The 26,910-nt window shown below is 38.6% G+C and overlaps 1 protein-coding gene across 11 annotated transcripts in view; it reads right to left on the bottom strand.

Annotated features, from left to right (window-relative positions):
- LOC105705093 (phosphopantothenate--cysteine ligase) overlaps positions 1–26,910 on the bottom strand; it is a 195,370-nt gene that overhangs the window by 94,627 nt on the left and 73,833 nt on the right. For 6 of the 11 annotated variants that reach the window (XM_012434724.2, XM_064372246.1, XM_064372247.1 and 3 more), the window contains 4 exons: positions 26,331–26,456; positions 22,053–22,190; positions 15,429–15,598; positions 9,907–10,156 (listed from right to left, as the gene is read on the bottom strand). The exons of 1 other annotated variant lie outside the window; for it this stretch is intronic. In XM_012434724.2, the coding sequence (XP_012290147.2) occupies positions 9,907–10,156; positions 15,429–15,598; positions 22,053–22,190; positions 26,331–26,456 (684 nt within the window). The remainder of the gene's footprint in view (positions 1–9,906; positions 10,157–15,428; positions 15,599–22,052; positions 22,191–26,330; positions 26,457–26,910) is intronic. 4 more of the 11 variants (XM_064372244.1, XM_064372245.1, XM_064372248.1 and 1 more) reach the window with 4 other exon arrangements.

Raw genomic sequence — 26,910 nt, 5'->3', positions numbered from 1 at the left:
GCTCCCTGACCCCCGTATATCCAAAGAGTCACCTCATAAAGGAGAGCTCAGACTGACATTTGGCAGGTATCCTTCTGGGACAAAGCAGAAGAAGAAACTGGTGGCAACCTTTACTGTTCCGCAGCTGCTGCAGGTGATCCCCAGGCAAGCAGGGCCTGGAGTGGACCTCAGCAGTCCTACAGCAGAGGGGCCAGACTGTTAGAAGGAAAACTAAGAAACAGAAATAACTTCATCATGAACAAACAGGACGTCCACCCAGAGACCCAATCAGAAAGTCAGCAACTACAAAGACGACAGGTGGATAAATCCACAAAGATGGGAAGAAACCAGCGCAAAAAGGATGAAAACACCCAAAACCAGAACACCTCTCCTCCTACAAGGGAGCACAACTCCTCACCAGCAAGGGAACAAGACTGGATGGAGAATGAGTGTGATGAAATGACAGAATCAGGCTTCAGAAGGTGGGTAATAAGAAACTTCCGAGAGCTAAAAGAACATGTTCTAACCCAATGCAAAGAAACTAAGGACCTTGAAAAAAGATTTGACAAAATGCTAACGAGAATGGACAACTTAGAGAGGAATATGAGTGAATTGATGGAGCTGAAAAACACAACATGAGAACTTCGCGAAGCATGCACAAGTTTCAACAGCCGAATTGACCAAGCAGAAGAAAGGATATCGGAGGTCGAAGATCAACTCAATGAAATAAAAGGAGAAGGCAAGATTAGAGAAAAAAGGGTAAAAAGGACTGAACAAAGTCAACAAGAAATATGGGACTATGTGAAAAGACCTAATCTACGTTTGATAGGTGTACCTGAATGTGTCGAAGAGAATGAATCCAAGCTGGAAAATACTCTTCAGGATATTATCCAGGAAAACTTCCCCAACCTAGCAAGGCAGGCCAATATTCAAGTCCAGGAAATACAGAGAACACCACAAAGATATTCCTCAAGAAGAGCAACCCCAAGGCACATAATCATCAGATTCACCAGGGTTGAAATGAAGGAGAAAATGCTAAGGGCAGCCAGAGAGGAAGGTCAGGTTACCCACAAAGGGAAGCCCATCAGACTCACAGCAGACCTCTCAGCAGAAACCCTACAAGCCAGAAGAGAGTGGAGGCCAATATTCAACATCCTTAAAGAAAAGAACTTTCAACCCAGAATTTCATATCCAGCCAAACTAAGCTTCATAAGTGAAGGAAAAATAAAATCCTTTGCGAACAAGCAAGTACTCAGATATTTCATCACCGCCAGGCCTGCTTTACAAGAGCTCCTGAAAGAGGCACTACACATAGAAAAGAATAACCAGTACCAGCCACTCCAAAAACATACCAAATGGTAAAGAGCATCAACACAATGAAGAATCTGCATCAACTAACGGGCAAAACAGCCAGCTAGCATCAAAATGGCAGTATCAAATTCACACATAACAATATTAACCCTAAACGTAAATGGACTAAATGCCCCAATCAAAAGACACAGACTGGCAAATTGGATAAAAAGCCAAAACCCATCAGTGTGCTGTATCCAGGAAACCCATCTCACATGCAAGGATACACAAAGGCTCAAAATAAAGGGATGGAGGAAGATTTACCAAGCAAATGGAGAGCAAAAAAAAGCAAGAGTGGCAATTCTTATCTCTGATAAAATAGACTTTAAAGCAACAAAGATCAAAAGAGACAAAGAAGGACATTACATAATGGTAAAAGGATCAATGCAACAAGAAGAGCTAATGATCCTAAATATATATGCACCTAATACAGGAGCACCCAGATACATAAGGCAAGTTCTTAATGACTTACAAAGAGACTTAGACTCCCACACAATAATAGTGGGAAACTTTAACACCCCATTGTCAATATTAGACAGATCAATGAGACAGAAAATTAACAAGGATATCCAGGACTTGAACTCAGACCTGGACCAAGCAAACCTAATAGACATTTACACAACTCTCCACCCCAAATCCACAGAATATACATTCTTCTCAGCACCACATCAAACCTACTCTAAAATTGACCACATAATTGGAAGTAAATCACTCCTCAGTAAATGCAAAAGAACAGAAATCATAACCAACAGTCTCTCAGACCACAGTGCAATCAAGTTAGAACTCAGAATTCAGAAACCAACCCAGAACCGCACAGCTTCATGGAAACTGAACAACTTTCCCTTGAATGTTCACTGGATAAACAATGAAACGAAGGCAGAAATAAAGATGTTCTTCAAACCAACGAGAATGAAGACACAACATACCAGAATCTCTGGGACACATTTAAAGCAGTCTCTAGAGGAAAATATATAGCAATAAGTGCCCACATGAGAAGCTAGGAGAGATCTAAAATTGACACCCTATTGTCAAAATTGAAAGAGCTAGAGGAGCAAGATCAAAAAAACTCAAAACCTAGCAGAAGACAAGAAATAACTAAGATCAGAGCAGAACTGAAGGAGATAGAGACACAAAAAACCCTTCAAAAAATCAATAAATCCAGGACCTGGTTTTTTGAAAAGATCAACAAAATAGACAGACCACTAACCAGATTAATAAAAAAGAAAAGAAAGAATAACCAAATAGATGCAATAAAAAACGAGAAAGGGGATATCACCACAGATGCCACAGAAATTCAAACCACCATCAGAGATTATTACAAACAACTCTATGCACATAAACTAGAAAACCTGGAAGAAATGGATAAATTCCTGGACACTTGCCTCCTCCCAAGCCTAAACCAGGAAGAAGTCGAAACCCTGAATAGACCAATAACAAAGTCTGAAGTTGAGGCAGCAATTAAGAGCCTACCACCCAAAAAAAAGCCCAGGTCCAGATGGGTTCACAGCCGAATTCTACCAGACATACAAAGAGGAGCTGGTACCATTCCTTCTGAAACTATTCCAAATAATCCAAAAAGAGGGAATCCTTCCCAAATCATTTTATGAGACCAACATCATCCTGATACCAAAACCGGGCAGAGACTCAACAAGAAAAGAAAACTACAGGCCAATATCCATGATGAACATAGATGCAAAAATCTTCAATAAAATACTGGCAAGCCGATTGCAACAGCACATCAAAAAGCTTATCCACCATGATCAAGTAGGATTCATCCGGGGATGCAAGGCTGGTTCAACATATGCAAGTCTATAAACGTAATTCACCACATAAACAGAACCAAAGACAAAAACCACATGATTATCTCAATTGATGCAGAGAAGGCCTTCGACAAAATTCAACAGCCCTTTATGCTAAAAACCCTCAATAAACTAGGTATTGACAGAACATATCTCAAAACAATAAAAGCTATTTATGACAAACCAACAGCCAATATCATACTGAATAAGCAAAAACTGGAAGCTTTCCCTTTGAAATCTGGCACTAGACAAGGATGCCCTCTCTCACCCCTCCTATTCAATATAGTACTGGAAGTTGTAGCCAGAGCAATCAGGCAAGAAAAAGTAATAAAGGGTATTCAAATAGGAAAGGAGGAAGTCAAATTTTCTCTATTTGCAGATGACATGATTGTATATCTAGAAGACCCAAAATCTCCTGAAACTGATAAGCAACTTCAGCAAAGTCTCAGGATACAAAATCAATGTGCAAAAATCACAAGCATTCCTATACACCAATAACAGACTTAAAGAGAGCCAAATCAAAAACAAACTGCCATTCACAATTGCTACAAAGAGAATAAATACCTAGGAATACAACTAACAAGGAATGTAAAGGACCTCTTCAAGGAGAACTACAAACCACTGCTCAACGAAATAAGAGAGGACACAAACAGATGGAGAAACATTCCATGTTCATGGTTAGGAAGAATCAATATCGTGAAAATGGCCATACTGCCCAAAGTAATTTACAGATTCAACGCTATCCGCATCAAGCTACCAATGACCTTCTTCACAGAACTGGAAAAAACCACCTTAAACTTCATATGGAAGCAAAAGAGAGCCCACTTAGCCAAGTCAATTCTAAGCAAAAAGAACAAAGAGGGAGGCATCACACTACTGGACTTCAAAATATACTACAAGGCTACAGTAATCAAAACAGCATGGTACTGGTACCAAAACAGAGATATAGACCAATGGAACAGAACAGAGGCCTCAGAGGCAACACAACATATCTACAACCATCCGATCTTTGACAAACCTGACAAAAACAAGCAATGGGGAAATGATTCCCTGTTTAATAAGTGGTGTTGGGAAAACTGGCTAGCCATATGCAGAAAGCAGAAACTGGACCCCTTCCTGACACCTTACACTAAAATTAACTCCAGATGGATTAAAGACTTAAACATAAGACCTAACACCATAAAAACCATAGAAGGAAACCTAGGCAAAATCATTCAGGACATAGGCGTAGACAAGGGTTTCATGACCAAAACACCAAAAGCATTGGCAACAAAAGCCAAATAGACAAATGGGACCTAATTAAACTCCACAGCTTCTGCACGGCAAAAGAAACAGTCATTAGAGTGAATCGACAACCAACAGAATGGGAAAAATTTTTGCAGCTTACCCATCTGACAAAGGGCTGATAACCCAAATTTACAAAGAACTAAAACAGATTTACAAGAAAAAAACAAACAAGCCCATTCAAAAGTGGGCGAAGGGTATGAACAGACACTTTACAAAAGAAGTCATACATGAGGCCAACAAACATATGAAAAAATGCTCAGCATCACTGGTCATTAGAGAAATGCAAATCAAAACTACATTAGATATCATCTCACACCAGTTAGAATGGCGATCATTAAAAAATCTGGAGACAACAGATGCTGGAGAGGATGTGGAGAAATAGGAACACTCTTATACTGTTGGTGGGAGTGTAAATTAGTTCAATCATTGTGGCGATTCCTCAAGGACCTAGAAATAGAAATTCCATTTGACCCAGCAATCCCATTACTGGGTATATATCCAAAGGATTATAAATCATTCTACTATAAAGACACATGCACACGAATGTTCACAGCAGCACAGTTTACAATAGCAAAGACCTGGAACCAACCCAATGCCCATCAATGATAGACTGGACAGGGAAAATGTGGCACATATACACCATGGAATATTATGCAGCCATCAAGAACGATGAGTTCGTGTCCTTTGTAGGGACATGGATGAACCTGGAAGCCATCATTCTCAGCAAACTGACACAGGAACACAAAATCAAACACCACATGTTCTCACTCATAGGCAGGTGTTGAACAATGGGAACACATGGACACAGGGAAGGGAGCACTACACACTGGGATCTGTTGGGGGGAAATAGGGGAGGGACAGCGGGGGGTGGGAGGTTGGGGAGGGATAGCATGGGGAGAAATGCCACATATAGGTGAAGGGGAGGAAGGCAGCAAATCACACTGCCACGTGTGCACCTATGCAAGAATCTTGCATGTTCTTCATATGTACCCCAAAACCTAAAATGCAATAAAAAAAAAAAAGAATTCAGCTGTGAATCCTTCTGGTCCTGGGCATTTTTTAGTTGGTAGGCTATTAGTTACTGCCTCAATTTCAGAGCTTGTTATTAGTCTATTCAGGGATTTAACTTCTTCCTGGTTTAGTCTTGGCAGGGTGAATGAGTCCAGGAATTTATCCATTTCTTCTAGATTTTCTAGTTTATTTCCATAGAGATGTTTATAGTATTCTCTGATGGTAGTTTGTATTTCTGTGGGGTCAGCGGTGATATCCCCTTATGATTTTTATTGTGTCTATTTGATTCTTCTCTCCTTTCTTTTTATTAGTCTAGCTATTGGTCTATCCGTTTTGTTAATTTTTTCAAAAAACCAGTTCCCAACTGGGCATGGTGGCTCACGCCTGTAATTCCAGCACTTTGGGAGGCCGAGGTGGGCAGATCATGAGGACAGGAGTTCGAGACCAGCCTGGAAAGCATGGTGATAACCCATCTCTACTAAAAATGCAAAAAATTAGCCAGGCATGGTGGTGCGCAAAGAGGGAAATTTATCAAAGTAGATGAAAAAAGACAAAGAAGGGCATTACGTAATGGTAAAGAGAACAATTCAACAAGAAGAGCTAACAACTCTAAATATATAGGCACCCAATACAGGAGCATCCAGATTCATAAAACAAGTTCTTAGAGACCTACAAAGAGACTTAGACTCCCACACAATATTGGGAGACTTTAACACTGCACTGTCAGTATTACACAGATCAATGAGACAGAAAATTAACAAGGATATTCAGGACTTTAACTCTTCTCTGGATCTAATGGACCTAGTAGATGTCTACAGAACTCTCTGTGTGTGTCTTTGCATTTAAGATGGGTCTCCTAACATAAAACACCGATAGGTCTTGACTCCTTATCCAATTTGCGAATCTGTGTCTTTTAATTGGGGCATTTAGCCCATTTACATTTAAGGTTAGTACTGTTATGTGTGAATTTGATCCTGTCATCATGATGCTATTTGATTATTTTGCACACTAGTTTATTCAGTTTCTTCATAGTGTCATTGGTCTTTATATTTCGGTGTGTTTTTGCAGTGGCTGGTATCGGTTTTTCCTTTGCGTATTTAGTGCTTCTTTCAGGAGCTCTTGCAGGGCAGGCCTGGTGGTAATGAAATCCCCTCACATTTGCTTGTCTGGAAAGAATTTTATTTCTCCTTTGCTTATGAAGTTTAGTTTTGCTGGATATGAAATTCTGAGTTAAAAATTATTTAAGAATGTTGAATATTGGCCCCTAATCTCTTCTGGCTTGTAAAGTTTCTGCTGAGAGGTCCACTGTTAGACTGATGGGCTGCCCTTTGTAGGTGACCTGGCCATTCTCTATGGCTGCTCTTAACATTTCGACCTTGGAGAATCTGATGATTATGTGTCTTGGGGTACATCTTCTCATGGAGTATCTTAATGGTAGAAGAACCCTCACTTTGGAATTAGATATACCTGTGTTTCAATCCTGACTCTACTACTTATTAATGGGTGATCCTGGAAAGATTACTTCATCTTTCTATACTTCAATTTCCTCATCTTAAGATGTGGATAATAATGATTACTGCTGGATGGGGTAAAGAGTTAGTAAGATAACACATGCAAGCACTTAGCACAATTTCTGGCACTTAATAAGCACTCAATAATGTTACCCATTACTGTTGATGCTTCCTAACTTTACTTTAACTGTTTTCATTTTCCATCTGCAAACAACCTGGAATGCCTTGATCACCATTCTACCTTCTTGTTTAACTATTATATAACAGCTTTTAACAATTAATTCATAATCAACAGCCTATACAACCATTTAACATACCACAACAGAGATACTATATACAAGAGATGCACCCCATTTTTACCAAGGGGACAAAGGCCCAAAAGTTTTAGCTTCTTTGGAAGGCTGGAAAAACCAGAACAGTAGTTCTTCCCATCTATATTTTCCAGGTCAGCTACTCTGCCAGAGTAGAAATGCAAATTAGTTTTCAACACAGTTAGCTGTTGACGCAGCTAGACAAGCAGCCAACAAGAGTCTCTATTTTTTTTCCCACCATATAATCCCGGTAGAAAGTTAAGTTACTGCAGAGCATATATGCTCGATCAGTTTACTAGGAACCACATAAAAGAGAAAGGTAAGTACACAGGGGTCTTTTTTTTTTCAATCAACAGATCTATTATGCCAATTAATTCATAATCAACAGCCTATAGGACCATTTAACATACCAAAACCTTCATTTATTCATCTGTAAATTAAAGACGTAAGACTAGATGATGCCTAACATCTTTTCCAGCTTCCTTAAGAATTAAAATAAAACAGATTGGAACTAGCCTTAACTATCCTAATTTTATCAGCTTTTAATATTTCAAAATATTATTTTAATAAAATAAATATTAAGTACAAATGGACTTCATAGATTGATGTAGGGATCCATGAGCCCCACATGTTGGGCCCCAGAATGTAGGGAACCAGCCCTACATCACCCACAGGTACCCCGAGTTCAGTGGGACAAAGGAATGAGAAAAAGATTAAGAGAGAAAGTGGGACCAAGGGGCTATCACTTTATTACTTTGGAAGAGACGGTAAAGGCCCCTAACACTGATCATCCACACTATTTATTGGTTATAATCACTTTGATCTATAGGGTAGGGGTGGAGTGATGGTGGAGTGAATTAGTGAGCCAGAAGTGAATCAGTGAGCCAGAACTGGTGTGTCATCCTAAGGATTGATAACAGTGGCAATTTGGGAGTTTCACAAAACAGGAACATGTGGTTATCTTTAGCCTATTATCTATGTGCAGCTGATGGAACACGGGCTTTCTACAAGTTTGGCTACATTATAGTGCTATGAAGGGGTTTTACATCCTTGAGCACAATGTTTATGGTAACACAGCCTAGGTCATCCTGCACTGGAACGTGAGGCATGGAGAGGCCTTCCTCCTTAGAGGAATTGGTTATGTTACTCATAACCAATTTATGTAGGCACTCTCTAAGTCCGTTCTCCTTTGCTGCTTTTTCCAACAGACTGGTCCCAATGGCAAGTTTGATCCTATAGTGGCAATAGAGTGAAGACTACTGGCTAAGAAAATATTTGATCATCTTTGTGACCACAGTGTTCAGCTTCTGCTCAATCCTCCCACACTGGCCAGTGTCCACCGAGCAATGTCTATCTAGAGCTGTAAAAGTAATCTCTTCTTAAATATTTGATGTCATGCTCCCCTTTGGTCTTCTGAACAAACTGAGTGACTCCTTTTCCTTTCACAGGTGTATCTAAATCTCCTCACAGGTATATATTTTCCCCGTTTACTGTGACTTGTCTAGTTTTGAAACTCTGTATCTGAATCCTTTCATATATATATATATATATATATATATATATATATATATTTACTTATTTATTTATTTAGAGACGGAGTTTCGCTCTTGTTACCCAGGTTGGAGTGCAATGGTGCGATCTCGGCTCACCGCAACCTCTGCTTCCTGGGTTCAGGCAATTCTCCTGCCTCAGCCTCCTGAGTAGCTGGGATTACAGGCATGCACCACCGTGCCCAGCTAATTTTTTGTATTTTTAGTAGAGACGGGGTTTCACCATGTTGACCAGGATGGTCTCGATCTCTTGACCTCGTGATCCACCAGCCTCGGCCTCCTAAAGTGCTGGGATTATAGGTGTGGGCCATCAAATATATTTTTGACTTCCTTTATTGTTACGCTTTCTTTTTCTAAATGTATACTTGAATCACATTTCAAATGTATATTATCAGCCTTCTGCAGTAGGTTTACTTATGAATACAAAGGCCTCCCTTCTGTGGAACTTAAAATAATTTCTGGAAAGGTATATGTAGAGAAATCTTAATTGTGTAAGAGAGAACCTATAAAATTCAGGTATAAGAACTGAAATGGCTGTAGTCACTCCCTTTATTTCTCCTACAGACAGATCCCTAGTAAAATAGAAAAAGCCATAATTAAAATAATAAAGTATCTGTCATCTTTTCCTCACTAAAACAAAGTACTCTGTCTACTAAGCTACATACTAGAAATGGAAAATGTGGCACATCCTACCATCCCCAATCCCATCTGGCTAAGGCAGACATTAACAGTCAATCAGCAATTTTCCTGCTGAGCTTAGATGGCATTTAAGAACATTTTATAACAAAGTACATCAACTGACAGACTTAGTTCAGATTTTAGTTGCTATTTTCTTGCTCCAAATATATATAACTCAAAGAGTGAAACTGGATTGTTTGTAATACAAAGGATACATACTTAAGGGGATGGATGCCCCATCCTCCATGATGTGGTTTTTATGCATTGCATACCTGTATCAAAAGAAATATATATACCTACTATGTACCTATAAAAATTTAAAAATTAAAAAAAATACACATATAAGAATGATGGTATTTAAAATGATGCTTATATCCACAGCCAATCAGAGGAAATGAACCCAGTCAGTGCCTGTGTTTACATCACCTACCTGGGCACCACTGTCATCTGAACTATCCCCAGAGCTCTGAGACCGAAGGAGGCTCTGATTTATATGGCTCAGCTCTTCTCTAAGCCTCACAACCTCCTCAGGCTTCATGGTCAACTGCTGTTCTTTTTCTTCATCTTTCATATCTCCATTCTGTTGTGAGCCCTCCTCCTTCTGCCCCTCTTTTGGAAAAGTGCCCTCCGTTACTGACTCCTCTGGAATTTCCTTCTGCTTTCTTTCTCCTAATTTGGGACTTGGTGCAAATATAAAAATAAAATCTATCAAAATGCTTATTATAGTAGTAGAATCTATAGTAGTAGGAAAAAAGCTACAAGTCAAGACAGTATTGCAAACAAGATTTTCAACCTAAATTCTATAGCACAGCAGTCATTTTATTCTTAAAAATAAACTTTAAAAACAGACAAGTAGGCCAGGTGTGGTGGTTCACACCTGTAATCCCAGTACTTTGGGAGGCCGAGGCAGGCGGATCACCTGAGGTCAGGAGCTGAACACCAGCCTGGCCAACATGGTGAAACCCCATCTCTACCAAAAATAAAAAAATTAGTCAGGCATGGTGGTGCATGCCTATAGTCCCGGCTACTCAGGAGGCAGAGACACAAGAATTGCTTGAGCCTGGGAGGTGGAGGTTGTAGTGAGCCAAGATCGTGCCACTGAATTCCAGCCCGGGTGACAGAGCAAGACTCCATCTCAAATCAAAAACAAAAACAAAAACCCATAAATGAGTCATATTTTTAACTAACATTCAGGGAGATGACCCATCATAGGTTTTCATTTATAGCCAAACCACCACTTTAAATGAGATTTATACTTTTTCAACTTAGTATGGCATTGAGCAGACACAGGTTATAAAGATTTTAATAAGCACTAGCCACTTTGGTAGGCACTGGGGCTTCAACAGGACATGATCTCTGCCCCAAGGAGCTTACAATTTAGTGATGAATGAGGTAAGAAATGAGCTTACAATTAAGTGAGGAATGAGTAGTAAGTAATACAAGTCCTGATGGATGAGTAGGCACAAGCTAGACAAATGTAAAAGGAGGAAGGAGTGTGTATGTACTTGCATGTGCGTATGGATTTAGGGGAGGGTGGGTGTTGGTAGAGAAGAGAACGTGAACAAACAAAGATGTTTCAAAATGCTTTAATAAATAAGATGTATAAAACCCCAGCAGCAAAAGAGAGAATGTGCTTTAGAAAGATTATCTGGATGCCATGTGGCAGGGAAACCATTTGGGAGACTGTTGTAATAATCCATGTAATAAATAACAGTGAATAGAACTGTGATGGATTCTGGAGATGTTTAAAAGACAATATTGATAAGGTCTGTCATTTATTGGATGTGGCAGGAGGGAGAAAAAGGAATCGTCATGACACCTGGATTTCTGACTGGGTCAAACGGGCAAGCAGATGGTAGACCAACATGGGGTAATGTGGCTATAGACTGACTACAGTGATGTTGATGGTGAAGATACAGACACAGAAAAATGTGAGCAGGAACACTGGGGTTGGATAAAAGGAACCAGAGAGAAGGGGGAAAGTAAGAGGAGGAGGATCATCCTAAACAGAAGCCTAAAACTTGTAAGGAACAAGCAGAGGAGGTAAAAGCCATGGAAACCAAGAGGAGGGAATGCACCTTCAATGGTCAGAGAGTGTGGATGACAAGGAGAATGAACACAAATATGCTGGTTTTATTTTTATTCCTTCAGTCTTAAATTTTGTTTTGAGTATCTTGAAACATAGCACAGCATACTTCACAGATTATAGTTGGTACTCAGATTCTTTAAGAAAGTAATTTGGCAATACAGATCAAGAGACATGCCCGGGCATGGTGGCTCACTCCTGTAATCCCCAGACTTTTGGAGCCCAAGGCGGGTGGATCACCTGAGGTCAGGAGTTTGAGACCAGCCTGGCCAACATGGTGAAACCCTGTCTCTACTAAAAATACAAAAATTAGCCAGATGTGGTGGCACATGCCAGTAGTCCCAGCTACTTGGGAGGCTGAGGCGGGAGAATAGCTTGAACCCAGGAGGCAGAGGTTGTAGTGAGCCAAGATCACACCACTGCACTCCAGCCTGAGTGACGGAGGGAGGAGACTCTGTCTCAAAGAAAAAAGTGCCATAAAAATATTCAGACTCTGAATAATTGCATATCAATGAATTTATTGCAATAAAATAATTCATAAGAAGAAAAAGACTGTACAATAATGCTTATATTAAATAAATAGAGATCTGGAAATGGCTAAGAGAATTAAAGATGCTTCAACTTAAAAGTGACATTCAAGCCTATTCATAAACAAGAAAAATACTTATCAAAGTGTGGCACAAAATCCAATAAACACACACACACACATATATATATTCATGTGTGTACATACGTATATACATACTATGGAAAAATGTCTAGAAAAAGCTGGAAAGGAACAGGGAGAAAAATTGTGTCTAGGGAGTGTCTTATTCCTTTTAAAATTCCTATAAAGAAAATAATTAAACATTTTATTTTGAATTTAGCAGTTTTTAAAAGATAAATGATGCAGAACAGTATAAGATAAATTTGATTACTCATACGTCCTTTAAGAATATTTTTTGGCAGGGTGCGGTGGCTCATGCCTGTAATCCCAGCACTTTGGGAGGCTGAGGCAGGCAGATCACCTGAGGTCAGGAGTTCAAGACCCGCCTGATCAACGTAGAGAAATCCCATCTCTACTAAAAAAAAAAACCAAACAAACAAATTAGCCGGCGTGGTGGTGCAGACCTGTAATCCCAGTTACTCAGGAGGGTGAGGCAGGAGAATCGCTTGAACCTGGGAGGTGGAGGTTGCAGTGAGCCGAGATCGCGCCATTGCACTCCAGCCTGGGCAACAAGAGTGAAACTCGATCTCAAAATAAATAAATAAATAAAAAGAATATTTTTTGATTCATTAGCCTGGGCCAGGGCCTCTGCTTTGTGTTTGCACAGTACCCAGTACTGCCTTGTTTAACCATCTTTCTCCATCAGACTATGTGGACCGTAAGGATAAGAAACTGTGTCTTATTGTATATCCTCAGTACCTACCTACAGTGCCTGGCACATGGTAGACACACAATGTCTTGCTGAATGTGGTTGTGTTATGGACCCATGATGAGGAGAGGCTGTGAAGAGGGGAATAGGAGATAAACAAGCTGGAAAACATTACGAGAAAAAAAAAAGAGGAGGAGGCAGACGGCAGATACCTAGACTTTTCAGAGTCCCAGTTATGGGAAGCAGATTGGACCAAGTCTTGGAAGCAGGTGGCATCAAAGAGCTCTTAAGAGGGAAGGCCATAATATTTCTCATGGCAAAATTTCCCACCCCTAGATGAATTAAAGCCACATCCTTGCTCCCCAAGGCAAGTATCTCTGCCAATTACCCAAAATCACCTGGGTGGACTTTTGTCAGATTTGATCATTTATGTGAGCTCCTTCTTGAAGAACTTTCAGATTGACCATTTCATTTTCATTGCCACTTACTCAATGTAGGCAACTATCTCTTCATCTATCACTCATATATAGATTAACTGGTCTATCTTCCATCTCCATTTTATCTAATATAGATACTAGAACAATCTTCCTCAAAAATCCTGTAATACACTGTTCCAGTGCTCAAGAACTAGACTTTCTTTTTCCCTACCACAAACCTAAATGCTGTGATCTAGCTTCTTGGCTATTTGTTCTTGTGACCATTATCATACCCCTTTCCCATCATCTCCCAAGATACTCTCCTACATCTGCAACTAGGTTTCACAATTGTGAATCTTGGGCTCAAAGCTTACTCTAAAGTTAAAAGCAACTTTTTTTTTTTTTGAGATGGAGTCTCGCTCTGTCGCCAGGCTGGAGTGTGGTGGCACAATCTTGGCTCACTGCACCCTCCACCTCCCAGGTTCAAGTGATTCCCTGGCCTCAGCCTTCTGAGTAGCTGGGACTACAGGTGCATGCCACCACACTCAGCTAAGTTTTTGGATTTTAGTAGAGACGGGGTTTCATCATGTTGGCCAGGATGGTCTCAATCTCCTGACCTCGTGATCTGTCCACCTTGGCCTCCCAAAGTGCTGGGATTACAGGCATGAACCACCATGCCCAGTCAAATGCAACTTTGAAGAGGGCATAATATTCAGGGACCCCAAACTGGCAAAATAATCTCCTTCTATCTTAAGAACATTTACAAAGATATAAATTTGTCTACTCCTAGACTGTATTTCCTCACTTTACTGATGAATGTATCCTTTAGTATGGTATATGCCAAAATTGACATCTATTGTTTCCTTTTGGTTATTTCATTCTAGACTTTTTCCCAGACAAAATTTGATTGCAACTATTAGCTTTTGTGCCCAAGCAGAGTAGTGCACTTGCCAAAGCCTCATGTTTCTGTGAAAGGTACTTTTGGTTAAAAAAGTAGAAGTACAGGAGTTAGAGGGCAAAATTAATAAGAGAGATAGATAGACAGACAGATAAATAAAAGAAAGTTGCTTAAAAAATTATCAAATGCAATGTTACATAAAGACAGTAAAAAAAAAAACTCTGGAGAGTATAATCTTAATTATGTAAAAATATACATATATGTGTATGTATACAGAAAAAAGGAAGAAAAATTAAGATAACATCTTTCCCTGGTGAGAATTGAGGGTTGTTATAATCTCTTTATACTTTTGCATGCTTTCTAAATCTTAAAAAAAGCATATATTCTTCTTCTTCTTCTTCTTCTTTTTTTTTTTTTTTTGAGATGGAGTTTCACTCTTGTTGTCCAGGCTGAAGTGCAATGGTGTGATGTTGGCTCGCCACAACCTCTGCCTTCAAGCGATTCTCCTGCCTCAGCCTTCTGAGTAGCTGGGATTACAGGCCTGTGCCAACACGCCTGGCTAATTTCATATTTTTAGTAGAGATGGAGTTTCTCCATGTTGGTCAGGCTGGTCTCGAAATCTCACCCTCAGGTGGTCCGCCCGCCTCAGCTTCCCAAAATGCTGGGATTACAGGCGTGAGCCACCGTGCCCAGCTGCATACATTAATTTTTTAAAAGCAGGAAAAAAGTTTTAAAATGTAACAATATATCAAAAGACAAAATTTTTGGAGAACTTTTATAACTAATTTTTCCACTCACATAATTTGGAAATGAATATCAAATTATTATATTATTTTGAGACAAGGTCTGACTGTGTTGCCCAGGCTGCAGTGCAGTGACACTGGCTCACTACAATCTCTGCCTCCCAGGTTCAAACAATCCTCCCACCTCAGCCTCCTGAGTAGCTGGGACTACAGACACATGCCACCATGCCTAATTTTTGTTTTTTGTCGAGACGGTGTTTTGCTATGGTTCCCAGGCTGATCTCAAACTCCTGACTGAGCTCAAGTGATCTGTCCACCTCAGTCTCCCAAAGTGCTGGGATTACAGATGTAAGCCACTACACCCAGTTGAATGTCAGATTCTTAATAATGATCAAGCCAAATAAAATATATGCCCTCCAAATAATTAATGTGATATAGGATTTTCCCAATTTACCAGAGTTCCTCTCTCTCTTCCTTTGGGGTTTGAATTTCTGCTTCCAAAATTGGCTCGTTAGACTCAGGATCTTTACAGATATTTTCACTTTTAATTAAATTAGCAGTTGTAGTTTTTTCCCCTAGAGTAAAATGGTTTAATTGTGCAAATTCTTGTGAAAGCTTCAAGACCTGTAAAATTAAGTGAAAAGAAAAATATTCTATTTTGCATACTTTTATTTACAGCTGTGAAAAAAGTATACTGATTTCATTAAATGCTTAACTATTGGCTTATATAATATAAAATTACATCCTAATTAAAGTCTTATTCCTACTTAATACTTTGCAGTTGTTATATAACTTAATTGATTTTTTTACCATAGGCATAAGGGTAATATAAATTCCTTTTTTTTTTTTTTTTTTTTTTTTTAAAGGTATTTTTGGTGTCTGGGGTTGGCTTCTCAGAGTGCTGTTTAGCATTTGGTTATATCTTTTAACAAGCACAAATATGGGATCTATCAAGTTTTACACTATTACCACACATTTTTGTTTTCAAGTTTTGAATGCACTTCATTGATTCATAAAAGCAATAATATATAATAAAAAGCAATAATATCCTGCTGCCAGCAAACATTAGAAAGAATATTAGATATATCTTACAGAAAAGAACTTTCTTCCATTGTGGTTCTGAAACCACTATGGTATAAAAGCATCACCTGAAGAATTTATTAAAAATGTAGTCTTGGCCAGCTGCAGTGGCTCACACCTGTAATGCCAGCCCTTTGGGAGGCCGAGGCAGGTGGATTTCTTGAGTTCAGGAGTTCAAGACCAGACTGAACAACATTAAAAGACCCTGTCTCTACAAAAAAATTAGCCATGCATGGTGGTGTGCACCTGTAGTGCCAGCTACTCGGGAGGCTGAAATGGAAAGATGACTTGAGCCTGGGAGGTGAAGGTTGCAGTGAGCCAAGATTAGGCCACTACACTCCAATCTAGATGACAGAGTAAGACTATCTCAAAAGTAAAAATAAAAAATAAAATATTTGTTAAAGAAAATGCAGTCTTATAGCCCCTACCCTGAGATTTATTATCAGTGGTCTGGGGAGCGGGGGAATGGAAATCTGTACTTTAAATAAGCCTCCCAGGTAATTCTGCAAGTAGATGCTTTGAGAGTCACTGCCTTGTGTGATCTGGCAAATCATCTATCTGTTCAGTATTTTTGTTTTGTTTTGACAAACACATTCTAAAGATTTCCTTTCCTGAAAGGTTACTCTATATCTTCATATAAAATGAAAAACGTCTTCCGGGAGTAGAAAGGATGGGTGGGGAATGATTCTAAGAAAGAAAGATAGGCTAGGTGCAGTGGCTCATCCCTTTAATCCTAGCACTTTGGGAGGTTGAGGTGGGAGGATTGCTTGAGGCCAGGAGTTTAAGACCAGCCTAAGCAACATAGCAAAACCGCGTGTCTGTACTCAAATAAACAAACAAATAGAATAGAATAAAAAATAAGAAAGGAAAATAGATTCCCATCAAAGTATTGTGCTAAGGTAAACAATAGCCTGCCTGATTCATATCCTGAGCCTCTCTGCAAATGCAAAGTTTCTACATGTTTGAGTCTAAGAACACAATGGACTTAATTATAAAGATCAATTTAAGTTTAAGAGATCCCTTTGGTTTTCTATGCCTTTTCAGTTCTCTGAAGAGAAACTACAGTGTGTAAAATGGATTATAATCTCATAAAATCCATATAATCTCATGTGGACTATAACCTTTCTAGGGGAAAAGGTTGGTCTTGAACTGGTCCTTTCAAGTTGGGAAGATACGGATAAGAGAAGAGACTACAAATGGCACATTTTAAGTATGGGGAGCAATATGGTCAAAGGCATTGACGTAGAACTGAGTATAGAGTAATTTGGGGGAAAGTTAAGAGGATGATCTCATTCAAATAGAGGCTACAAAATAAGGAGCTGCAGAAATAAGGCAAGATTGCAGGAGTGTGAGAGCAGCTTGGCCAACATGGTGAAACCCATCTCTACTAACAATAGAAAAATTAGACAGGTGTGGTGGTACATGCCTATAACCCCAGCTACTCAAATGGCCGAGGCATGAGAATCACTTGAACTTGTGAGGTAAAGATTGCAATGAGCCAAGATTGTGCCACTGCATCCTAGCCTGGGCAACAGAAACTCTGTCTCAAAAAAAAAAAAAAAAAAAAAAAAAAAGCCAGGCGCAGTGGCTCACACCTGTAATCCCAACACTTTGGAAGGCTGAGGCAGGTGGATCACAAGGTCAGAAGTTTGAGACCAGCCTGGCCAACATAGTGATACCCTGTCTCTACTAAAAATACAAAAAATTAGCTAGGCATGGTGGCTGGCGCCTGTAATCCCAGCTACTCAGGAGCTGAGGCAGAAGAATTGCTTGAACCTGGAAGGTGGAGGTAGCAGTAATCCAAGATAGCACCATTGCACTCCAGCCCTGGGGACAGTGCAAGACTCTGTTTCAAAAAAAAAAGAAATAAGGTAAGATTGAAAAGAGAGGTCAGATTATAAAGGAACCTAAAAAACAATTTTCTTAATAAGCTTGCATTATTTTTGTAAGCAGGAAAAAAGATTCCAAAATGCTACTTAATCACTAATCTTTATAGTCATTGTAAAAATGTAAACATTACAGATAATAAATGTTAGTCTCTTAAGAAGTAAACAAAGGTAGCCTGGCAAAATAGGGAGACTCTGTCTCTATAAAAGAAAAATTTTAAATTATCCAGGTGTGGTGGCATGTGTCTGTGGTCTCAGCTCCTTGGGAGGCTGAGGCATGACAATCACTTGAGGCCTTGAGGCCAGGAGGGGGAGGTGAGCTACGATCTTGCCACTGCATTCCAGCCTGGGCGACAGAGAGACCTCATCTCAAGAAAAAAAAAAAAAAAAAGATAATTGCAGTTCTTGCCATAAAAAAAAAAAGAAAGATAAAACAGTGGAGTTTAGATATCATGTTATAGCACACTGAAACCTGCTGAGAGTTTCTGAAGAGGATGATGACACTAACACAGAGCATTTTCTAGGTATTCTGAATTCTCACATGACAAAGTAGTGAATATCTTAAGTGGGTAGAAGCTTTACTCTTTATAACAAAGAAAGTTAAAGCCATCAGACCCTCCATGACATGGATATTGGGGAACAGGACCAACTCTGTTCCACAGATTTCTTCCTATCAAAATTGTATCTTAGTGATATAGCTCAATTTAATAATCAGCCATAGTTAAGTAGCATAAGAATTAAGCTGATGGTTCTGCTTTCTGATTGAGGCCTTAGGGTAGGGTAAAAACAGCATAGGCTGAGAATCACTATGTAACTTGGCAGCAGTTTAATATCCCTGAGCCTTGGTGTTCTTATGTATAAACTGAAGGACTTGGCCTACATGATCATACTCCTTCCAGCTCTAAAATTCTGTATGAGTCTAGATGTTGTGATCCAAACAAAATGACAGCCTATAAAATGGGGGCTTCAGCAAGTACATACAATACAACTTCTTTAGCAAGACATCTTTAGATCTAAAGCACTCTATATTCTGAAGAAAATTAGAATATAATCTAAAAATCAAAGATTCAAAACTGAAACTTTTAATGAGTAAAAGTTTGATGGGAAATAGAACACATGTAGTCTCAAAGTATCTCCCCACAAGATATTTATGAATTGCAAAGGGGAAAGTAATAACTTTATAGTGGAGAAATCTAGCAGACAGTACCTTAACCAAATGATCAAAGTTAATTTAACTTTGTAATGGAACAAAATAGAACAAAAAATGTCACGTCTCCTGATAAAATACACTGAGAAGGATACAACATTATCTCTGTAGTATTCCTGCTAAACATGGGTAACCTTAATTATATTGTGAGGAAACATCAGACAAATCCAAATTAAGAGACATTCTTCAAAATCAATGGTCTTGCTATGCACTGCATGTCTGTGTTGACTGAGCTCATATGTTGAAAGCCTTACCCTCAATGGGATGGTATTAGGAGGACACTTTAGCAAATAATTAATTCACAAGGGTGCAGCCCTCATGATGGTAGTAGTGCCCTAGGAGAAGAGATGGGAAAGAGCTTGCAGTCTCTCTCTCTCTCTGCTCTTGGCCATGTGAAGATACAATGAGAAGACAGCTGTCTGCAAATCAGGAAGAATGCCCTTACCAGACACTGGATATGCCAGACATGCCAACATCTTAATCTTTGACTTCCCAGCCTCTAGAACTGAGAGAAACACATATTTGTTGTTTAATCTACCTAGTCTATGGTATGTTATAGCAGCCCAAACTGACTAAGGCAGTACTCTTCAAAAATATCAAAGTGGGCCAGGCATGGTGGCTCATGCCTATAATCCCAGCACTTTGAGAGGCCTAGGTGGGCATATCACAAGGTCAGGAGATCAAGACCACCCTGGCCAACACGGTGAAACCCCATCTCTACTAAAGCACACACAAAAAAATCAGCCAGGCATGGTGAGGCATGCCTGTAGTCCCAGCTACTCAGGAGGCTGAGGCAAGAGAATTGCCTGAACCGGGAGGCAGAGGTTGCAGTGAGCCGAGATTGCATCACTGTACTCCAGCCTGGAGACAGAGAAAAACTCTCTCTCTCTTTCTCTCTCTCTCTCTCTCTATATATATATATATCTATATATATATATATTTCAAATATTTACATGTCAAAGATTTTTAGGATTTGTGTCTTTCAATGTGTGTACATTTGACCTCACAAAAAACAAAACAAAAAAAAAATGGAGGATGGACAATGGGTTGATCAGAAATGGCTGAAGTAGAGAACTATAGGTGAAACAGGAATGGCACATGATTAGTAGTTCTTGAGGCTTCATGACATATCTATTGAATTCTTTTTGTTGTTGTTTTGCATTTGTTTAAATTTTATGTAATAAAACATTGAATAAAAACACAAAATTGATCCACTATATATATATACACACACACACATATCAAAGTCATGAAAGACAAAGACTGAGGAACTTTTTTTGGATTGAAGGACCTATAGAGACATGACAATTAAATGCAATGTATGATGCTGGGTTAGATCTCAGACTAGGAAAAAAGTTATTATCTTGCTATAGAGGGGAATCATTGGTAAAATCTGAATCCGAGCTATAGATTATAGTATTGTGTCAATGTCAATTTCCTGATTTTGAGACTTGTACTGTGATAATATGAGATGTTATAGTTTTTAGTAAGCCCACATGGAAATATTTAAGGGTAAAGGAGATTATGTCTCCAACTTACTCTCAAAGGGTTTACAAAAAAAGTGTATGTGTGTGTGTGCGTGTGTGTAGATGGAGAAACAATGATTAGGTAAACATGATACCATGTTAACATTTGGAAGAGTGAAAGTATATGGGAATTCTTTGTACTTTCATAATTTTTTCTGTGAGTCTGATATTATTTCAACATAAAAAGTTTAAGAAAAAAGGAGACCCAGATTACCAGAAGAGTAGATCTGGATCTCTTCACTTTATATTATTCTCATTTCAGCTCATCTGTTAACTTTTTCAGTGATACCTTAAAAGGTATGGTCCTTTAACTGTACAACGTGATGATAATTTACCTTGGTGACAAGGTCCCACAAAAAAAGTCTCAGTTGTATGTTATGCCCTATATATCTATCTACTCTCCCAGGCAGCAAATCTTATGTTCTGGACTTTTCCTCCCACGTCACGTGCTATCTGATCGATGTCCCAATCCCTCAGCAACCTGCTCCTGATTTTCTGGCGTAACAACTACATCTAGTTAAATTAGGCTTTGATTTAGTTATTCACCTTACATATGGTGTTAAAATATAGCCTAATACATTTTCACTGCTGTGTTCAAGACTCCTTAATCTTTAGTCTAGATCAAAATAGTGATTGAGGAAGGGAATTTTCAGCCAGGAGGAAATAGTGATAACCTAATAGGTGGGACTCTAGAAATTATACAGACAAACTTTCAATCTAGTGTTGGACTAGATGGGAATTCTTTGACCTGGTCAGGCAACCTTTTTTTTTTTTTTTTTAAGAGGTGGAGTCTCACTATGCTGCCCAGGCTGAGGTACAGCTGCTATTCACAGGCAAATCATAGCACATTACAGCCTCTAACTCCTGGGCACAAGCAATCCTTCCTGGAAGCCATTTTTAAACTTAGGGGACAAGCTTGGATCAGGACATTTGAACATTTTCCTAATTCTAAGCCCAGTTTTCAGTGTAACTGAGAATGATGCATTGATCCTAAATTTTTAAATTGAAGATATTTAAATAAATCTTTTACATTATAGAGAAATGCTTTGATCCTAAATTTTTAAATTGAAGACAGTTAAATAAATCTTTTACATTATAATGTGTGCTCCAAAAATTAAGTTGGTGGGAAGCTGATTTAAAGTAAAAAATTCATAGATGAATCCTAAGTGCCAAATATTAGTTGAAGCCTGAATATTTATCCTGATATATACCTTGACTCATAATCCACAGTATATGGTAATATATAGCAATTTATGCTGTAATAATAAAAGAAACTCCAATTCTCAAATCATCTCTTGCTTAAAATTAATTTCCTTTTATCCTATCCTCATAAAAGCTATGTTAAATATTGAACATTTAAATAGCTAATTCAGTCTCACCTTTGTTTCTAAGTCAGAATTCTCTTTTTGCAATAGGTCCCATGCTATTAAAAAATGTTCTCTGCTTTCTGATGCCCCTGGAAGATTGTGAACTTCATTATAAAGGCATATGAGCTCTGACTTTGATTTTTGCAATTCCTGATTAAGAAATAAAGACATTTAGTAGAATAAAATAAGACGATTTCCCCCATAAAAGACATAATGCTTTAAGAATGAATCTTGAAATGGTCCTGATAAATTTTTTGTTTTAAATATTCCAAACTATCCTTCTGGCAGACCAATGCCTTTCTTAGTAGTTAAAACAAAGTTTACATAAATCAAACAAATAAACTGAGCATTCTTAGTTTCCATCATTCACAGGTTTAAAGATTTAGTTTCTAGAGTCCTTCCTATTTTAAGCAAGGCTTATATGGAGGTAAACTCTTTAGCAATGCTTGCAATGACTGCCAATATTTATATTATGTTTCTAAAATGTATCATTTTAGAAGTACCATTTATAGAACAAAGTGCTAATGTGGTTTACCTTTAATGTTATGACAACCTTTTGAGAGAATTGTTGAAAGTAAGGCCCAGAGATCTTAAGTGATCTGCCTAAATTCACATAGCCAGGAAGTATAAAGCTGAGATTCCAAATCCATAAATCTGTCTGACTTTAAACTCTGTGGTTTATTTCTTTTTTAGAGATGGAGTCTCGCTATGTTACCCAGACTAGAAAGCAGTAGCTATTCACAGGTGTAATCACAGTGCACTACAGTTCTCAACGCCTGGGCTCAAGCTACCCTCCTATCTCGGCCTCCCAAGTAGCTCGGACTATAAAGATGCAATGATGCACAGCTTAAATTCTGTTTTCCTAACTACAAATTATGCTTATTTAATTATTTTTAGTGACTTAATTAACCAGGTTTTTCTTTTTTTCTTTTTCTTTTCTTTTTTTTTTCTTTTTTTTTTTTTTTTTTTTTACAAATGATGCATCAAATGAGCTTCTTTATGCACTGGCCTTTGTCTGATTTTAAAATTTTTATGTATATACATATTTTTTTTTATGTTTTAGGTTTTGGGGTACATGTGAAGAACATGCAAGATTGTTGCACTGGTACACACATGGCAAGGTGGTTTGCTGCCTTCCTCCCCATCACCTATATCTGGCATTTCTCCCCATGTTATCCCTCCCCAACTCCCCACCCCCTGCTGTCCCTCCCCTGGTTCACCCCAACAGACCCCAGTGTGTGATTCTCCCCTCCCTGTGTCCATGTGTTCTCAGTGTTCAACACCCGCCTATGAGTGAGAACATGTGATGTTTGATTTTCTGTTCTTATGTCAGTTTGCTGAGAATGATGGTTTCCAGGTTCATCCATGTCCCTACAAAGGACACGAACTCATCGTTTTTTATGGCTGCATTGTATTCCATGGTGTATATGTGCCACATTTTTCCTGTCCAGTCTATCATCAATGGGCATTTGGGTTGGTTCCAAGTCTGTGCTATTGTAAACAGTGCCACAATGAACATTCGTGTGCATGTGTTCTTATAATAGAACGATTTATAATCCTTTGGATATATACCCAGTAATGGGATTGCTGGGTCAAATGGAATTTCTATTTCTAGGTCCTTGATGAATCGTCAAACTGTCTTCCACAATGGTTAAACTAATTTACACTCCCACCAACAGTATAAAAGTGTCCCTATTTCTCCACATCCTCTCCAGCATCTGTTGTCTCTAGATTTTTTAATGATCACCATTCTAACTGGTGTGAGGTGGTATCTCAATGTAGTTTTGATTTGCATTTCTGTAATGACCAGTGATAATGAGCATTTTTTCATAGGTTTGTTGGCCTCATATATGTCTTCTTTTGTAAAGTGTCTGTTCATATCCTTCGCCCACTTTTGAATGGGCTTGTTTGTTTTTTTTCTTGTAAATCTGTTTTAGTTCTTTGTAGTTCTGGATATTAGCCCTTTGTCAGACGGGTAGATTGTAAAAATTTTTTCCCATTCTGTTGGTTGCCAATTCACTCTAATGATTGTTTCTTTTGCTGTGCAGAAGCTCTGGAGTTTAATTAGGTCCCATTTGTCTGTTTTGGCTTTTGTTGCCAATGCTTTTGGTGTTTTAGTCATGAAGTCCTTGCCTATGCCTATGTCCTGAATGGTTTTGCCTAGGTTTTTTTCTAGAGTTTTTATGGTGTTAGATCTTATGTTTAAGTCTTTAATCCATCTGGAGTTAATTTTCGTGTAAGGTGACAGGAAGGGGTCGAGTTTCTGCTTTCTGCACATGGCTAGCCAGTTTCCCCAACACCATTTATTAAACAGGGAATCCTTTCCGTATTGCTTGTTTTTGTCAGGTTTGTCAAAGATCAGATGGTTGTAGATGTGTGGCGTTGCCTCTGAGGCCTCTGTTCTGTTCCATTGGTCTATATCTCTATTTTTGTACCAGTACCATGCTGTTTTGATTACTGTAGCCTTGTAATATAGTTTGAAGTGAGGTAGCGTGATGCCTCCAGCTTTGTTCTTTTTGCTTAGAATTGACTTGGCTATGTGGGCTCTCTTTTGCTTCCATATGAAGTTTAAGGTGTTTTTTTCCAGTTCTGTGAAGAAAGTCATTGGTAGCTTGATGGGGATAGTGTTGAATCTGTAAATTACTTTGGGCAGTATGGTCATTTTCATGGTATTGATTCTTCCTAACCATGAGCATGGAATGTTTCTCCATCTGTTTGTACCAGGGTTTTCTTTAATCCTCTCATGTTTTTTCTCTTTCTCTTTTTTTTCTGTTTTGAGACAGGGTCTCACTCTGTCACCCAGGTTGGGGTGAAGTGATGTAATCACAGCTCACTGCAGCCTTGACCTCCTGGGCTCAAACGATCCTCCCACCTCTGCCTCCTGAGTAGCTGGGATCACAGGCATGCAACACCACACCTTGCTAACATTTTAATTTTTTGTGTGTGGAGACAATGTCCCACTATGTTGCTCAGGCTGGTCTCAAACTCCTAGTGATGCCCTTGCCTCAGCCTCCCAAAGTGCTGGGATTACAGGTGTGAGCCACCATGCCCAGCTTGATTTATATGTACATATACACACACATACTATATATATACACATATATATATATATACACACATACATATATATATACATATATATATATACACACACACACATACATACAATATATATGTATGTATATATATCCATGAGAGAAAACACTTTGGCTAAATGCAGATTTTTATCAGATTTTTACATTGATGACAGAGGATGTTCACTGATTGGTTGGTGAAAGAATTTGGGTTGAGAGTCAGTCTGTGGTGCTCAATGAAGGGAACAGGCTATATAAAATTTACTTTGGAGAGGAGCTACTTGGTATTTTCCCAAAGCCTTGAGGTCAACGTGGGAGGTAAACGCTGATTAGAAAGACTTAGACAAAAAGACAAGAAGGTAGGCAGTGGCCTCCCAAAACCACAGGAAGAGGGTAAATGATATCGATTTCCTATCTCATTTCACTGAAAATTCCTGTAGGTCATTAGGATGAGATTAGGGACACTGCAAACTACAAACTGATTGAGTGTCACTGTCCTCTAAATTACTGATTTAGACTTCCATGAACTCACATCCAGGTCACTCTTCAAAATATAGGCTGATTATGTCTCCTGATAGATCTTTCCATGATGGCAGGACAAGAGATTAAAATGAGAGAGAAGTTCGTGACTCTATGAACACTATAACAATCAAACATCTGCTAATTAAAGTACACTTTAATTAGTGCTGGCACTCAGCTTGGAGAAACAACAGAGCTACCCCATTATTATTATAGAAACACATATTCTATAGTGCTATAGACTGGATTGTGCTCTCCCTCCCTATTCATGTTATTGAAGCCCTAATCCCCAATATGACTGTATTTGGAGATAGATAAGGACAATGATAAAGGTCAAATAAAGAAGTGATAAAGGTCAAACGAGGATATAAGGGTGGGGCCTTAATGCAATAGGGTTAGTGCCTTTATAGGAAGAGGAAGAGACACCAGAGCTTGCTCACTTTGTCATGTGCAGGTGGCCATCTGCAAGCCAGGAAGAGAACCCTCACCAGGAACTGACTTGGCTGGCACCTTAATCTTGGACTTCCCATCCTCCTGTGAGAAAATAAAGTTCTGTTGTTTGAGCCACCTAGTCTGTGGTATTTGGTTATGGCAGCACAAGCTGAGATATACAGTTATACTTTATTTTAAAATGATAACATGAAATCCCTAAATTAGAACTACAACAAGAAGAAAACAACTTCCTGAATGGTAATACCTCACTTTCAACTTTCAAGGCCTTCTCTGCAGTGTCAAGACCAAATGCCAACTGCTTCTCGCTCTCTCTCTCTTTTGACCACTCACTTTCAAATATTTCAGTTTTTTCTTGGCTCATTTTCAAGATCTGTAAAAAGCATTTTACATAATTAATTTTATATATAATAGCAGTGTTTCCAACACATTCTGATAATAACTTTCTAACTCAACAATAAAATCATCTAGGGGATTTATGAACCTAGGAAAACTAGTTTACAGCTCATAAGATAAGTTTTTCTCTCCAAGCCTTAATTTACACAATGGTAAAATGTAATAATACTTGTTCTACCTACATTATAGCCATCACAGTAGGAATAAATGTGATTTTGAAAGTATTTTATAAAATTTAATCACCTATCAAATATAAGGCATTATTGAAATCTTTCCAAATTATTTGAAAATAATAAAAATTGGAGTAATAATGATAACATCTACTTTATATTGAGGACTAACCACACGTCAGACACTATGGTAAGTACGTTATATGCATCACTTCATTTTGTTTTTCCAGGATCCCTATGAGATTGGAACTATTATGACAT

The sequence above is a fragment of the Aotus nancymaae genome, unplaced genomic scaffold (assembly GCF_030222135.1).
Source record: "Aotus nancymaae isolate 86718 unplaced genomic scaffold, 86718_ANA_hifiasm-v0.15.2.pri h1tg000007l, whole genome shotgun sequence".
NCBI classification, from domain to species: Eukaryota; Metazoa; Chordata; class Mammalia; order Primates; family Aotidae; genus Aotus; species Aotus nancymaae.
Note: the sequence above shows the minus strand (reverse complement) of the source record. Positions and strands in the feature narration are given on the sequence as shown.